This window comes from Carassius gibelio, chromosome B11, assembly GCF_023724105.1.
Source record: "Carassius gibelio isolate Cgi1373 ecotype wild population from Czech Republic chromosome B11, carGib1.2-hapl.c, whole genome shotgun sequence".
Classification (NCBI taxonomy): domain Eukaryota; kingdom Metazoa; phylum Chordata; class Actinopteri; order Cypriniformes; family Cyprinidae; genus Carassius; species Carassius gibelio.
In genome coordinates this window covers 9,651,047-9,668,765 of record NC_068406.1, presented here as the reverse complement: position 1 = coordinate 9,668,765, position 17,719 = coordinate 9,651,047, and the positions used below count along the sequence as shown (strand labels likewise).

General features: G+C 35.4%; 1 protein-coding gene across 3 annotated transcripts in view; it reads left to right on the top strand.

Annotated features, from left to right (window-relative positions):
• Positions 1–16,245, top strand: part of LOC127968662 (ephrin type-A receptor 8) — a 74,581-nt gene extending 58,336 nt beyond the window's left edge. Inside the window, exons 4-17 of one of the 3 annotated variants that reach the window (XM_052569994.1) lie at positions 1,654–1,809; positions 2,858–3,322; positions 4,543–4,667; positions 5,459–5,621; positions 6,583–6,688; positions 7,961–8,028; positions 8,212–8,337; positions 8,798–8,983; positions 10,295–10,356; positions 10,479–10,688; positions 10,783–10,932; positions 11,876–12,066; positions 12,602–12,757; positions 15,476–16,245. In XM_052569994.1, the coding sequence (XP_052425954.1) occupies positions 1,654–1,809; positions 2,858–3,322; positions 4,543–4,667; positions 5,459–5,621; positions 6,583–6,688; positions 7,961–8,028; positions 8,212–8,337; positions 8,798–8,983; positions 10,295–10,356; positions 10,479–10,688; positions 10,783–10,932; positions 11,876–12,066; positions 12,602–12,757; positions 15,476–15,590 (2,279 nt within the window). In that variant the 3' untranslated portion in view covers positions 15,591–16,245. Of the gene's footprint in view, positions 1–1,653; positions 1,810–2,857; positions 3,323–4,542; positions 4,668–5,458; positions 5,622–6,582; positions 6,701–7,960; positions 8,029–8,211; positions 8,338–8,797; positions 8,984–10,294; positions 10,357–10,478; positions 10,689–10,782; positions 10,933–11,875; positions 12,067–12,601; positions 12,758–15,475 lie in introns of all 3 variants that reach the window. The other 2 variants (XM_052569993.1, XM_052569995.1) reach the window with 2 other exon arrangements.
• The last annotated feature ends 1,474 nt before the right edge of the window (positions 16,246–17,719 follow it).

The window sequence follows — 17,719 nt, the reverse complement described above, 5'->3', positions numbered from 1 at the left end:
GAAGAAAAAAAACATACAAGAATAAATACTGCAAGAAGGAATACTTTTTGGACTCCCTGGGGTTTCTGTCAGTGGAGATAAAGAACTTGCTATCACTCGATGTTAAATCTCGATTCTTCCACTCCCCAAAGCTCAGATTCCTCACCCTTGTACTTGTTGTCCTCACGTGAACATTCGTTTTGCAAACTCTGAACCGCTACACTTGAGAGTGACTGTGCTTGCTCACAACCTGTTGCATTTCATTTCGTTCAAATAATGTTCAAAACGATAAAAAATGGCAATTTCAACCCTTTTTTACTTGCATAATGTGATGTATTTCTGGGTTAAACAGGATATTCAAATGACAAAGTATGTACAAATAAAGGTTCATAATTTCTCCAATCAAATAAAAAAAATTGTTCAAAGCAATTGCAAATTTTTAATCTCACAATTCTTTTTATTCTTGGAATTGCAAGTTTATATCTTGTTATTTGGACACAATTGTGACTCCATTTCTCAGAATTGCGGGTTTATATCCAACCCATGGCAATTTGTACATATTTTACAAGTTCCCAAATTCATATGAATTTGTATGAATGACCTACCTCTTACCCCTGTTACTGGGATCTGGACAAATTGTGTGAAAAAACACAATTGTGTGGGATCTGGACAAAAGTGTGAGGTGAGGTCGTACGAATTAGCAAATTCATAAAATATGTAAGAACTGGTTGTGAGAGAGCATTGTTATATCTCAAAGTTCTTGAAGAACCAGAGTGAACCTTTCAGTGAACCATTGTTGAAAGAACCAATTTAATTTATATATGTATTTATTTTAATTGTTAAAGGCCCCCCCCCCCCCTTTTTTTTTCACTGCAAACAACATTTCGTGTAAAGGTTCCATGGATTCTTTAAGGAAACACCTTTATTTTTAACACCTTAAAAACATTTGGTGTATCTTGTATTTTTAACACACTAACCTCTAACCCAAACCCTTGTCATCCAAGATGTTCATGTCTTTCTTTCTTCAGTCGAAAAGGAATTAAGGTTTTTGAGAAAAACATTGCAGGACTTTTCTCCATATAGTGGACTTTAATGGTTGATGGGTTAAATCGCAGTTTCAGTGCAGCTTTAAAGAGCCAGTAAGATGAAAATTATAAGCTTCCTATCACTGTTTATAAGTCCTGTACAAAAGGTTTAAATCCATCCAAGGTTAAAAAACATTGTCATTTTGTCAAAATTATCATTTTAAAATTACCTCAATTCTCAGAGATCCCCAAACGGTTCACGCAAAGCTGTTCAAAAGATTCAGTTTCCTTAAACCCCACCTTTCGGTAGCATACTGTGTTCTGATTGGTCAACTGACATAGTTTTGATTGGTTGTTCCACACACAACTTCACGGTAAACAATCCATTACCGTCTTTTTGGGGTGAATTATGTCTTATTCCTCTCATCGCGAAGCAAACAGTAAAATAAAAAACTTGAACAGTCTCGATGCTTTTTCTTCTGTGTGGGCGTATTCAAGTTATTCACTCTGGAAGTGAACTAATCCTTTAAACCTGTAACAGAACATCTGTCATTTTAATTTTATGTTGACTTTAAAATACTTTAGGAATATCTAAGTGGCAAAAAAGCAGATTGTGCTGAGTTAAACTCTGTTTTTGTGTTTCTATTAGCATGTGAGGTGGGTTTCTACAAGCCGGTGGCAGGAGATCAGCTCTGTGGGAAATGTCCACTCCACAGTCACTCTGAGACACGAGCAGCTCTGACCTGCCCCTGTGATGCCAACTTCTATCGTTCCTCTACAGATCCATCTTCTTCTCCCTGCACAAGTGAGTCTTCATGTTTGCAAATCATTAGATCAAGAAATCTTCAAACTTTACATTTCTTTAGAGACCGTGGCCTAGAAAAGCATTTGAAAATCCATATCTGGATGCCGATCCTTAATATACATAATATATAAAACATTTAAAATGCTGCAGGATTTTTTCTCTTCACTCTCTGCACTTTATCATTTTTTAAGCCTCAGTGTATTTTAATCGTCTGGTGTTTTGTTGGTTTTTAGAGGATGTACCGGTGGAGATTATTGGATTAACTATGTACTTTATTTTATTTTATTAAATGTATTTTATACATTATATAGCTGCCGTATTACGTAAATAATTTTGATCAGCCTGATGAAAGAAATAAAACAAAATGAATAGATAATATAAAATTAAGTAAAATAAAAAATGATTTTATCTTATTTTATTATTTTTTATACATTATGTACGTAGTATATAAATAATTGTTATCAGCATGTCTAAAGAAATAAAATTATAAAAATACAAAAAGATAAAATTAAGCATATATCTCATTTTATTTTAATTTTTATTTCCTTTTATTCTATAATTTATATAAATGTCTTATTATATACATCATTTTGATCAGCATGCATGGTGCAATAAATTAAATAAAAAATAAAAAATAGAATTAAAAAAATTTAATTAAAAAAAATAATCTTATTTTTTATTTTCATTAATTCATTTTTAATTCATCTGTAATTTATATTTTACATAAAAAAATGTGTGCTTGTGCAGTCTGCAAAACAAACAGAAATATTTTAAATCTAATTTAATCATAATAGTATTTTTTTAACTGCTTTGAGATTCCAAATACCTTCTGGTACCATACATCGAACTCTTTTTCTTTTTCTTTTTTTTTACTTTTAATGAGTGGAAAAATCGTAAGGCAAGATTACTTGTTGAACCGTGGTCGCGCGGTTACTGAAGTGCAAATTCAATCATTCTCTTTTGATCAGCTAGCCCAATAACCACCAATTCCCTCAACCCCACTGATTAACCTATAATTAAGAACTGCCTAACTTCATCCTCCCCGCAGGACCTCCGTCAGCTCCGGTAAACATCATCTCATCTGTGAACGGCACCTCGGTCAGTCTGGAGTGGGGTTCACCTCTGGACACAGGAGGCCGCAGTGACATCATCTATGACGTCCTTTGTCAGAAGTGTGACAAAGTTGGGGCGCAGTGTGAGGACTGTCGGGTGGGTGCCGGAGGGGGTAACGGGGCGGGGAACAGCAATGGGGGTGTTGCAGAAACCAATGGAGCTGTTAGCGGGACAGTTGGAGGAGGAATCATCATGAATGGACTGGTGGTGTCCCGGACAGGAGTGGCCCTGGTTCGCTTTATCCCTCAGCAGACAGGACTGACAGAACCATGGGTGACGGTGCTGAATCTCGCAGCTCACAGTAACTACACCTTCCGTATTGTTGCTCTAAATGGAGTCACGCACCTGAGCAACGAGCCGCCACACTCTGTGACGGTCAATATCACCACAAACCAGGCAGGTAGGAGACTCTACTGGGTCATTAAAGTTTGATTCTATTAACTCTTCGCATAATTCCTAAAACGTTACTGCTTAAAAATCAAGGTCTTACTAGACTATGACGTGTAGTCTAGTCTAGGCTTTAGCTTACTTGCCTAGTCAAACCTTAACTGACTAGTCCATGATTTGTTTTGAACCTTGGTCAACCTCAGTCAAAGTTTTCTAAAAAGATTGAAATAGGCCCTACCAGCTAGTAATCTAACTTATTAACCACCTAAACTAATTTGAACATGCTAATGACCATATTGACCAGTTTTAAATAGAATAGTCAATGTAATCTAACCAGGTGGTCCTCCACTAAACCAGCTGTTAATCTAATTGATCTAGCTCCTAGACAAGTTTAAACAAGCCAAAGATCATGAGTAACCAGTTTTGAACAGCTCAGTCAAGTTTGTCCACCAGTTTAGGCACCAGTTTAGACATCAGCCCTAACAACATTGAACTTAAAGTAGTTTGAACCACATAATTAGCATAAATAACTAGTTTTGAAACCATCTAAAGCTGGTTTGAATAAACAGTTTTGAACTGCTTTATCAAGGTTGTCTACCATTCCTAAGAAGGATGACCTATGGTCCTTCAGTAAGCTAGTCTACCAGACTAACCCGTTGAAAAAACAAACAAAAAAACAGCATATGCTAGTAGGTACTGTATGTTTTGAGGCATGTTAGCTGGTTTGAGCTGGTTTAAGCCTTAGCAGCTATGCTCAGGACCAGTTCATTACCAGTTCATAACCAGCTCATGAACAACTAAGGACCAGCTTAAGTCAGCCAATCTCAGCTGCCATGCTTCAAAACAAACCTAACCAGCACATGCTGTTTTTTTTTTCTCACCTAACCACCTATAGTTTTAATCACCTAATAACTATAAATAGTAAGTTTAAACAGTTTAGGTACCAGTTTAGGCATCAGCCCTAACCAGGTTGACCTCTGGCTATCAGCAAACTAGTCTAGGTGATCTGCTAATCCTAAACACATTCATCTTGACAGAGCAGTGGGCAGCCATTTATGCTGCGGCGCCCGGGGAGCAGTTGGGGGTTCGGTGCCTTGCTCAAGGGCACCTCAGTCGTGGTATTGAAGGTGGAGAGAGTGCTGGACATTCACTCCCCCCACCTACAATTCCTGCCGGCCTGAGACTCGAACTCACAACCTCACTGAAGGGCCCTTCATGTCTTTGTTTTCACAGCTCCGTCTCAAGTGATGGCCATCCGACAAGAAAACGCCAGTCAGAACAGCGTCACTCTTTTCTGGCACGAACCAGCGCAGCCCAATGGAGTCATATTAGAATATGACATTAAATATTATGAAAAGGTAATTTCTTTATGTTTGTGATTACACTCCAGGTCCCAAAAGAGTGATATTTATTCATTAACTGAGAAGGTCTCATCACTGAATGGCTTAAATGCTTAATGAAGGTTCACATTTTATAGACTAGCCTGGAGTCAAATATCTCAGTTTAACTACTCGGTTTATTGGCAGCTCAGGCTAATTGAAAGGAAATTACCAACCAATAGTGCTCTCAGACTGATTCGGCGAGATTATTTAAAGTGACATTGAAGGCAAACACAGAGAGCCCTGCCAAACACTGGAGGGAAGTTAATTGTTGCGTGAGCTGGGAGCTTTGCTGCCTAATGGTGAAAAAAGAGATCTCAGCTGTGACAGAGAATTAGTATACAGTGCCTAGTCAACAATGTCGCTATGTAAATGTGATTTACGTGCATTCCCTGTATGCCAAGCCGCTGCCCATGTGCTGGATCCTGGGGAATGGTGCTTAACAAAGACCACGCAGTGGTTTTTGATGGATATACGGCGCTGGCAGTCTCCTCAGGGGACAGAGGAGCATCAAAGGCTTTTTAACAAAGCGAAATGCTTCGGAGGGGACAGAGTTCACGGACGCAATGGGGTGAAGCGGAGAATGCTAACAGATTAGTGAGCACTTCAGTTTAATCGGTCCAATCCTCCAGCATGGGTCTCAAAACAATGATTTTGTCAGGTCCTGGTGTGAATTGTCCATTATTGTCTATATTTATGGATTCAATGACCTTCAATAGAATCTTCATTTGAACATAACCACTCACTGACTTACTGGTCCGTTTTCACAGGACAATGAACAGCAAAGTTATGCTACGCTGAAGTCAAAGAACACTAGCGCTAAAGTGTCAGGTTTGAAGCCAGGCACGAGCTACATCTTCCAGATTCGGGCCAGAACCTCGGCTGGCTGTGGACGATTCAGCCAATCAGTGGAGATACAGACTGGTAAAGCACGTGAGTGTTAAATTATTACTAGTACCTAGTGCTACGGAAATAAATAATACTTAAATCATGTGTATTGTTGAGGAGAGATGTGTCAGGTTTATGCATTAAAAATATTAAACATATATACATACATACACACACACACACACACACACACACACACACATATATATATATATATATAAAATGTAAAATAATGAGTTAGAAAGAGTGAGTTAGAATAGTAATACAAATTTGAGTCAGTAAACAGAAAATCAAATGAAATACATTTAATTTAATTTTGTCACATTTAATCTCTTAATCGGCATATATTTATAATTGTCATTTGTTTTGTGTACATATTTATATTTGTTTATGATCATTTTTTAAATATGTATTTTAGTTTTAATTTATTTATGTATAAATTATTATTTTTTTAAAATAATTTTAAATCATCAAAATTGTGTTTTATATTTAATTCTTTAAAAATATGAATTCAACATAAATATATTGTTCCTGTGATTCAGTGGCATTGTGTTATCAGCGCAAAAGGTAGTGGGTTCAATTCCCAGGGAACACATGTTAGGTAAAATATGTTAGCCTAATTTTAATGTAATTTAATATTATAAATGTTGACATTAATATATATTGGAAGAAGTGAGCTTTAATATAATGTCAGCATTTTATTTAGATTTTTATTAAATGGTATATTTGTGTTAAGAACACTAGTATTTTTCATTAATCTCAAAGTGTCTCAAATCAGTGTCCTATATCAGACACCAAAAATGATTTGAAAAATACAAATGTGTACAGTATACATTCAGTTTGCATATTCGTGATGCACCGTATACTGATGGTTTCATGCTGATTTCGTTGTACACAAACATGCCAATTCTGTCCGAAAGTCTCCTGCAGTGAGAAAACTGGCGATGATTCAGAGTGTTTAATGACGCGTTTGTGTTGATATTTGGGTTCTGTTTTTCTTCGCCAGCTCCCCTGCGAAATACCAACATGACGATTATCTGGATCTGCATGGCTTCAGTAACGGGACTGGTGACATTTCTAGCCGTTGTCATCTGCAGAAAACGGCAAGAGGAGTACTTTGAATTGTCTGCATTCATTTTCCCTGCTTTATTCTGTTACATATGTTAAAGGGATAGTTCATCTAAAAATACATTCTCTCATCAGTTACTCACGCTCACGTCTTCCAAAACTGTATCACTGAATCACTGACTGAATGAGCTGAATTTTGAATTATTCTGAACTGAAGCACATGATTCATAAAAAAAAGAAAAAAAATGTATATGTATATATATATATATATATATATATATATATATATATATATATATATAATATTAGACTCAAAAGAATGATTTATTCACAAATGAAACATCTCTAATAAATGCTTCAAGAAGAGTAGGGTGGATGTTTAGATTTTAGTTAAAATATTTTCTGTTGTCATTGCAGAAGTAATACAGGTTTAGGACAATGTGAGTGTGAGTACAGTTGTCATTGTGAATTGTTCGTGTAAAAGAACATTCTTGCCAGCGTCCCATCCTGAAATGATCCCACTTAAACCCCTCTATGACTCATTCTGTAATTATCTATGAAAGGGGCTATATTTAGGTATGTGTACACCCTCACAGAGGAAACTTGACTTAATTGATTTTGGACTAATAACACTGCAAAAATATCCTTAAGTCACATATAGCATAGAAATAAATTAAAAATCATTTTCTCCATATAAAAAGAAGCTGCAAAATATCACTAAAATCCTGAAGCACTGTGAATGATTCAAAGTAATGCTTGCGTAAGTTTGAATATTTTGTTATTAAGTTCTAATGTATTTCATACATGCAATAGTATTCCCAATAGTTCGGTTTTATACCATTGTTTCTGATTTAATCATTTCTTTCATCATTTAAAATACTTTTTTTTGCTTCAAAACATATGATTCATCTCAGAGCTGCTTGATTTGGCTCATAACTTGAACTCTATTGAAGAAGTTTATGGAATCTCAGTGGAGAAAATGAATTTGAAAACGCTGAAAAGTGGGTGGTTTCTGTTGCTCTGTTGCTTTTTGATGACCGCAACTTAAAGTTTGTGTTATTATTACACTTTATAATCACTTACTTCAATGGACGGACACTTTCTCAGTTTGTTTGATATCTATAAGGCACTGGATTAAGGCACAGAAGATGTCTGGTATCCACATGTGAAGCAAAAATGGCTTGAAGTTCTTTGTTAATTAAACATCGAGTTAATTAAGTTTTGTTACATTCTTTATTATTAACATGTGGGTTGTAAACCACAAGGCTCTTTAAAAAAAACACTATTTCTGTTTCTTCTTCTGGTTTGCGTTACAGACGTTGTGGATACAGCAAAGCTTTCCAGGACTCAGACGAGGAGAAAATGCACTACCAAAATGGCCATGGTACGAGAGACACACTTTTCCCCCATGATTTCTCTTTTAATGAATTTTAGGCAGGAAACTATTGCTTTTTTGGTCCAATATCTTGCTGTAGCTGCTGTCTGGGCCCTTCAGAGATTGTGGCTGTGACTGAAAATTGCTTTCATGCCGCAATATGTGACCAAATGCTAATTCTGTTTATTCTAGTATCATTTCCAGAAGCCAGATTTTATATTGATCCCCACACATATGAGGACCCCTGCCAGGCTGTCCACGAATTTGCCAGAGAAATTGAAGCGTCCAGGATCAAAATAGAGAAAATCATCGGTTCAGGTACAGCTGTCCTCTGTGATTGCGTGAAATACACCTGGGCATCTGGGGAATACGTGAGGAATGTTGGAACAAGATCAACAGAATATAAAGTTCTGCTCAAAGAATATGCAAGATGCTTATCAATTTTATTTGAAAAGGGACAAAAAGCCATGGAAGAAAAATATGTTACTTGAAATAAAATAAACATTAACTGCAATAAAATACAGTATATAAAAAACATATGCAGCTTCATCAGGGCAGTAATAAAACAACAACAACATATTTTTTGCAATTTCTATGATTTGTTTCTTATTTAAAAATGCTTAACATCTCGTGAGAACCAGTGTGTTTAAATGTATCGTTTTGGTATCAATATTAAAGCGGTCAGAAATCATGAGTTTCATTGTGAAGGTGTTTGAATGTAAACCCAGCACAAGTGGACACTGTCCAGTGTCTGATCTTCTTTTCTGGCACACTTCAGGGGAGTTTGGGGAAGTGTGTTACGGCCGGATGAAGCTCCCGGGGAAACGTGATATCCCGGTGGCTCTGAAGACTCTTAAAGCTGGCTACACCGAGAAACAGAGGAGAGATTTCCTGGGAGAAGCCAGCATCATGGCACAGTTCGATCATCCCAACGTCATCCACCTGGAGGGAGTTGTTACCCGCAGTGAGCACTTTACAACACTATCAGTGAAGGGCACTTATTAATGGAAACCCTTTGAAACGCATTATTGTGTGCAAATGTATTCTCTACATCTCAAACACATTATTTGATTTTGATTCTGATTCTATTATTGAATAAAATATAAATAGATTTTATAAGAATATAGGTTAAAACTTTAGTATAGGGACCAATTATCACTATTAAGTTCCTTATTAGCATGCCTATTATTAACACACAGTATTAGCTGTTTATTAGCGATTATAAAGCACATATTCTACATGACCATTATTCTACATCCCTAATCATACCCAATACCTTAATAACTACCTTACTAAAACTAATCGTTAATGGTTTGTTAATAGCAAGAATTGGACCTTAAAATAAAGTGTTACCAAAATATATAATACAATTATTATACAAATTCTGTTTTTATTATTGATTAAATAAAAGTTTCATTAGTACAAAAAAATGAAGATGATGGGTTTTACAATTGTGAAATAAATTATAAATATTTTATATAATTATATAATATACAATTATTTAATTATTTTTTTTTTACAAATAATACTATACTATTTAGTAGTAATTCGATTTACGTTAAAAACATATATTCTTTTTTATGACTTTGTATATATTTTAATATACATTTTATGAGAATTATATATATATTATTATTTTTTTTTATAATTTTATAATCAGTGTTGTATCTTTTTACCAAATTAGTTTTGTGTATTTTATATAAATAATGTGTATAAAAATAAGAAAATATATAGTTTATAAGATATTAAATGCAATAGTATATATCATTAATAGCTAATTTATTTAATCATTTTTATTACATTTTCTTATTAGAATAAGATATATATTACAATATTTTATGTGTTTGTGTGTTTAAAATATTATATTTCTTCTGTGTGTGCGTGTATGTGTGTGTATATATATATATATATATATATACATACATACATACATACATACATATATATATTCTGAATAACTTTTTAAATATATATTTATTCTCACACACTCAAGCCAGTTTATCTGTGTGTATTTATTGATGTATGTATTTTGTAAGTAGTCTATCCCTTGAAGTTGATATAGACCACTTCACCTCACACTGGGGTCCTGATCACCCTGTCAAGGTTTTTTTCACGATAACAATCTGATAAATGTACATCACTACTTCACCCAGTAAATAATTCACCCAGAGTTGGGTAAAAAGAAAAGAAAACCCACAGTTCTGTTTCTCTTCATTCAAACTTGCATCACCTCTAGCATCTCCTGACAACTTTCTCTTGTTCTTGTTCTACCAAGGCAAACCGGTAATGATCATCACAGAGTACATGGAGAACGGCTCTTTGGACTCTTTCCTGAGGGTGTGTAAACATGTTTGTGTTTGTTCTCGTATATCTCTGTAGTTCCGCATTGCCTTGCTGAACCGCCCTGACTTCACAGATCTCTCTTCCTCTTCCTGTTTCCCCCCCCCCCCCTGAAACAGAGACATGACGGTCAGTTCACCATCATTCAGCTGGTGGGGATTCTGCGTGGCATAGCAGCTGGCATGACATACTTGGCTGATCTGGGGTATGTCCACCGGGACCTGGCTGCCAGGAATGTTCTGGTCAACAGTAATCTGGTGTGTAAGATTTCCGACTTCGGTCTGTCACGCGTGCTGGAGGACGACCCTGATGCGGCCTACACCACCAGCGTGAGTTACTCTACAATGCCTGGTGTTTATCAGACAGGCTTTGGTTGTGTTTTCTCCCTAATCTTTGTGGTCTTATGTCTTCACTGGATTTTAGGGAGGGAAGATCCCGATTCGCTGGACGGCGCCGGAGGCCATCACATATCGGAAGTTCTCCTCCTCCAGTGACGTGTGGAGTTATGGAGTGGTGATGTGGGAAGTGATGTCATATGGAGAACGGCCATATTGGAACTTGACCAACAGAGATGTGGGTCTAAACTACACTACTGACTACATATATGTTCAGAATAATGCAGAGTTATTATAGTTACAAAATAAACATTACCTTAAATAAATAAACATAACTATATAAATAAACATTCCCTGGGCAGTGATGATTAGCGTTTCTCCTTTCAGGCCGGAACTTTGGAGCCCAGCTAGACTGTATTACAATATTAAAATAAGAAAATTCAAAATATTAATAAAAACAATAGCATCTCAGATATACTAAAATAACACTTAATAAACTGCAAAAAAAAAAAAAAATCTTAATGAGTATTTTTAAATTTAGCGTACTTTTTTAAATATTTCAACTAAAATGCTATTTCTATTCTATTTGGCCATTCTGAGTTCAAAACCTGACTTGAGGACCTTTCCCGACCCCCCACACTTCCTATCTTAATAAAGATCATAATCATAATCATAAATCATAATCATAATAGTAATTAAAAGCATATATTGCATGAAACTGCATTTCCAGTGTGATCCAGAAGTAATATCTTTATTGCATTTTGACTAATACCATTTAAGACGTGTAGACAAATATTTGATCAAACAAATACACACCTTTTAAATGAAATGAGCATAATGTGATATTAAAGCAGATTACTGCTCTTTGTTAATTATTGATCATTGCACAATACAGAGTGCTGCTCACACACACACACACACACACATATATATATATATATATATATATATATATATATATATATATATATATATATATATATATATATATATATAATTTCTTTTCTTTTTTTTTTTTAAATGGGCATTTAGTGTACTTTGTACTGTGCAGCAAGCAGTGTAGTAATTCCATTCCAGACATAGCGAAACATCAGCCATAGTGGAATCACTTTGGCAAGACAAACAGGCAAATCAGTGCAATTCCCCAACTTTTTAATTCAGTCTAATTGTTTTTTCTGCAGGTGATCAAGTCCGTAGAGGAGGGCTACCGGCTCCCGGCCCCCATGGGCTGCCCCGGTGCCCTCCACACCCTAATGCTGGACTGCTGGCAGAAAGACCGCAACGAAAGGCCCAGATTCTGCCAGATCGTCACGGTCCTGGACAAACTGATCCGGAACCCCGAGAACCTCAAGTCAATGGACACATTATGCAGGTGAGCGGCCAGCAATCGATGCGCCGCCTTCAGAGGGATTTACCCGACAAATGCACTTTGTCTGCGTAAGATACGATCCGTTTTGAAAGTCTTGCAAAGTTGACGAGAAAGTTTGATCTGAGTGGCTGGGAATAAGGCGGGCTGCTTTAAGACGCAAGTGTAGATTTTCCAATAAGCTCATCTCAAATAGATGTGTTCGCTGTTAAATAAAAGACCTCTGCGCTATATTGACATTGATCTGCCAAGAACCGAAAAAGAACGCTTCTGCTTTCACAATTGGACTTGTATAAATTGCTCAGCTCGGAGCGCATGTCCTGTCAAGTTGCCGGTGCATATCCAGATGTGCTGATGGGAAGAAATAGGGATTTCATCCCTTTATTAATCTACCCAAACCGGCCAAATCTACAGCCCCCCCCACCCCCCTCCCCCACAACTTCTCTATCATTTTAACTCGTATTGATTTTCTGCCCACGCTTGCCGCATTTCAAAGGTACATCTCGTACACGCCTCCTCACTGCCCCTGCTCTCATTTCAGACTAAACAGTCCTTTGATGAACAGAAGTATTCCTGATTTCACCAGCTGCAGATCTGTGGACGAGTGGTTGGACACCATTAAGATGGGCCGTTATAAGGACCACTTTGCCGCAGGGGGGTATCTAACTCTAGGACATGTGATGAGCATGAAACAACAGTGAGTTGATTGAGTTCTTACTCTGTAACACGATGGAGCGCTTTAGATTGCTAATGCAGAAATGAAGCCTTTGAGATGCATCATCACTGGGTTCCAGCTGGCTACATGGATTTTAGCGGAGAGGTAGCTAGAGGACAGATTGGAGGTGGCTTAAAGCCCTTTGATTTATCGTCACCTCCTAAAGTCAGATTAATGAGCATTAGATGCAGTTTCAGGACTGTGCGACTGTCCAATGGGTCAGTCAATGCTAAACCTGTAGGTCCAGTTTTAGTAGATACATTGCAGCCTTCAATCAAAGGTTTTAACGGATGATTTCACGTTCTCAGACCTCTGCTGTTGATTTGATTTGTTTAAGAGGTAAACATTTACTATATATCCTAAGTCCAAACTTATATGGAGTCATTTCTTTCTACTTTTTCACTATATGCCAAGTCTTCTAAAGCCATTTGAAAGGTTAATGTAAGGGAAAAAAAAGCTTGGTAAATCACAGTGTTGTTACTGTTATCTAATACTAAATTAAAGTAATATATTCTAAAATATTAGATGAAAACTTTAACCTAATGAAAAATGAAAATAAAAAGTTAAATGGAATATAGAAATGTTGCCTTGCCAACTAATTGAAAATAGTTAAGAATAAAGTTGAAATATTCAAAAAAATTAAGGCTACAACTGAAATTTTTTAAAGACAAACTAAAAATAAAATGAAAATAATGCTAAAATCTAATTCAAGATATTAACCCAATATGACCAATTTATTAATTACCACCATAGCATTAAAATTATACTTAAATAGCACTGTTTAATAAATAAATGAAAGCAGTTTTTTGGTCTTTTATGGCTATTTTTTTTTCGTACTTTCTCCATATTTCCTTAAAGTGATGGTTCACCCAAAACTGAAAATTCTGTCATTAATTTCTCACCCTCATGTCGTTCCAAACCTGTAAGACCTTTGTTCATCTTCTGAACATGATGAATTCCAAGAGCTCTCTGACACTTTACATACATACATTTAATTTATGCATTAAGCAGACGCTTTTATCCAAAGCGACTTACAGTGCATTCAGGCTAACATTTTTTACCTAACATGAGTTCCCTGGGTATCAAACCCACAACCTTTTGCACTGTTAACGCAATGCTCTACCACTGAGCCACAGGAACACTACACAGCATGGAGCAGTGGTTCAACCGTATGTACATGTACACGTTGTTTATGGATTGATCTGAACGTAAACAATGTATAGTGTATTCGTATACATGTGTTGCATATGTTGTTTACATATGTGATACTCTCCAAAACGGCACTACAGGGTGACACGGTGGAGACGAATTGTTGAATAAAGTTGTTATTTAGCTTTCTTTGCGCACAAAGCATTCTTGTAGCATAGTGAAATTATTTTTGAACCACTGATGTCACATGGATTATTTTAACAATCTCCTTGCTACGTTTCTGAGCCTTGATCATGTTTGGTCTGTGCTGTCTATGGGAGGGTCAGAGAGCTCTCAGAATGCATCAACAATATCTTAATTTGTGTTTAGAAGATGAACAAAGGTCTTACAGGTTTGGAACGACATGACGTTGAATAATTAATGACAGAAATTTCATTTTTGGGTGAACTATCCCTTTAACCAGGCAATGTGTCTTTGCCATCCCGGTGGTCAATTTTGAATCAAATGCTCTATTTTGCTCAGCAAAGTGCAGCTAGCTCATGTTTCTTTATTATATGTGGTCATAAAATCATCCATAATGTCTTCAGGGTTTATGTTGTGTATAAAACATTTTTCCTTGACCAGCTGCGACTGTGCTGTTTGCAAATCATTTGTTTGTTTCAAAGGTTTTTAATTAATCTTTTAACATAAAAAGCTTCTAATTGGAGCGGCGCAGTTAATTGCATAATTAATCATGTTTATGGTTACAATGGCCATGATTAACTAATCTTGAAAAGGGTCAATTACTGCAATAGAAAGGTTTGTGTAGCATTTAACGAATCGTTCCAGTAACTGTGGAAGATTGTGGAAGCCATGGGATAAATGTAAAAATAAAAAAGTAAATAGGTAATTTGGGAGTTTTTGTTCCATTTCCTAGTTAATCAGAATTGCAATATAAACTCACAGTTCTGAGAAAAAAGTCAGAATTTTGAGACACATTTTTAATAATAAAAATATGAAGTAGAATCAGAATTCAGGTAAAAAAAAAAAAAAAATTATATATATATATATATATATATATATATATATATATATAAATGTGTGTGTGTGTGTGTGTGTGTTGAATTTTTTTTTTTTTCAGAATTTTTAGTTTATATCTGTAGTTAATTACTTTTTAAGTTTTTACATTTCTATGTTTTTTGCATTTCTTGTTTTCAGAATTGGAAGGAAATAAGTCAGAATTGTTAGATAAAAAGTAGCAAATATCTCTTTTGTGGCAAATAATAATAATAATAATAAATTGTATATATACATTTATTTATTTATTTATTTTGTGTGTGTGGTGGAAATAGGATTCAATAATGAATTTATATATCTGCTTAAAATTTGTCTGTAGCCCACAAATAATGAGTGTGTTTTAAGTGTACTGAACACATTCCTCAGCTCGTATTGGATGTTTACATTCAAAATACATTTTATGAATCAGATATAATAATCAAAATTATGATGGAAATAAACCGGACTCCCCAACACCAGCATCTAATCCCATTTCTTTGTCCACTTGTGTCTCAGTGACATCCAGAGGTTGGGAGTCACATTAATGGGCCATCAGAAGAAGATCATGACCAGCGTCCAGATGATGAGAGCCCAGGTACTGAACCAGAGCGTGCCGTCGGTGCACATATAATCACGGACCTCGCAAGAACACAAGAACATATTGATCTGATACATGTTTGGGTCTTGTGTATGTACTCCAAACGACTGTCCCTTCCTAAACGAAAGCTGACATGGACTCTTGTTACCGGGATAAGGATGGGGTTTTTCTTCTTCGGCGGGACTTTCTGCAATTATCTCTTTTACTTTCTTTTGTAAATGTTTGGACTGCCTTAAATGACACATTATTTAAATATTGTTGTACATGGATAAAGATTTTATGAATTATAGAGTCATGAATATGTAAAGAGTGGACCTAGTCATGAATATTAAAAAGATGGAAATGAATATGCATAGTGTATAATTTTCGTCACGCCCACCGCAGCAGCACAACGGCATGGATGAAACTTCACGAGTGCCTCGAGTGCTGAGACATGACGCTGAATAAAAGACGAAATTAAAGACGAAACAATGAGACGCCACAGGAGAACGCGTGTTAAGCTACAAGCATATAATCTACGACGAACCGAGACCCTCAAGAGGAAACATTTGGGCTCCTGACAAAAGCTGCAGAGCGCACAAGAATACGGACAAACGCTGAATTAGTCTCTGTTTTGTCTCTGTGGTCATAAAATGGGAAAGAGGCAATTATGTATGTCATGTGTTTGATTAAACACTCTGAAACTCAACCTGCTGTTATTTATTGCGTGCAGAACGGCGCCGGGTCCCTCTGGAAATGGGAGGAATACATATGTGCAAATGTTGGTCTGCGCGAAACCAGAAATACTTTTAACTTTTCCTTAGACTTGAAATCTGTCTGAAATGGAATCTGTGTCGCTGGATTCAGAGTTCAGCCCAGTTTAAAATATATTTATTGGAAGGCCTACCCTAAGAAAATCATTGAGTATTCTCAGTGTTTGGGGTGTTTTATATCAAATAAATCATTGGTTTTGCTAAAACAAACACATTAGAGATACAGAAATGAACTTGTGTCGTGCTAAAAGGCATATTGCACATAATTGTGTGGATGTTGAAATAGTGGGACTAACTAATTAAAGTCAGCATGAAATCAAAACTGACCCTGTTTACTTGGCTAGATGTTGCTGGTCTTATTACGAACGATTCATCGGTGCATGTTTTTCCAAAAATGTTTGTTTTTGTGTCTTTCACCAGCTGAAAGGACATCCTTCGCAACCACTTTTCATTATTCTTTAGAAAAAATTTATAAATAAATGAAATAAAGGAATTTGCGATTATCTTCTTTTCTCACTTTTATTTAAAAAGTCTTACAGAATTGTGAGAAAAAAAGTTTATAAAGTCAGCATTGTGAAATATAAACAATAAACAACAATTCTCATAAGAAGAGTAAGAAATATAAACTCAGAATTGTGAAACAAAAGTGTGAAAGATGAAGTAATTTCCTTTTTTCATTTATTTTTAGAAAAGATCCCGCCATACATTCAATTTTCTTGTTGAGTTTCCTTTTCAGAGAAGTAAAATGGGTTTTGAAAGCCATTTCATGTTGACTTTACAAAAACACTGGACCTCATTTAATTTTGAAAACAGGGTATTGTCAGTATTTTCATCTTTTTATTTATTAAATTATAATTATTCAGTTTTAATTATTAAAATACCTAACTGTGCATTTGTTTGTAAGACAAAGATGAATGGAGGGAGTTTCCCATGAATCATATATGTAAATATTAATAAAATAAAGTTTTTTTCGCTCTCTCTATATCTCTCTCAGTTTCTTTGTAAAAGAGCAATATCTATAAGCAAACTGGACTGTGCAAACTGTGCAAATAAAAACAAAACACTCCTATATTGTAATGATTGTAATCAATCAGAGAGGACATTTAAATGTAGCATGTCCTTATTATCTATATCATAATTTTTTTAATCCCCCCATTCAGAATAATCCATGTCAACGCAACAAGAGTAAATCTGAGTTATAAAGCATTTTACCACAAATATTATATTTATATATATTATTTTTTTTTATTTCCTTCATTGTGAGATTGTTGCATTTGTTTAATTAAATATATTTATTTTTCTATTATTATTAATAATATTATGACTTTTCATTATGGTAATGGGAAAAAATGTTGTGCGCACAATTTTTTAAATTCAAAAATATGAATTATCTATTAAAATAATTATGCA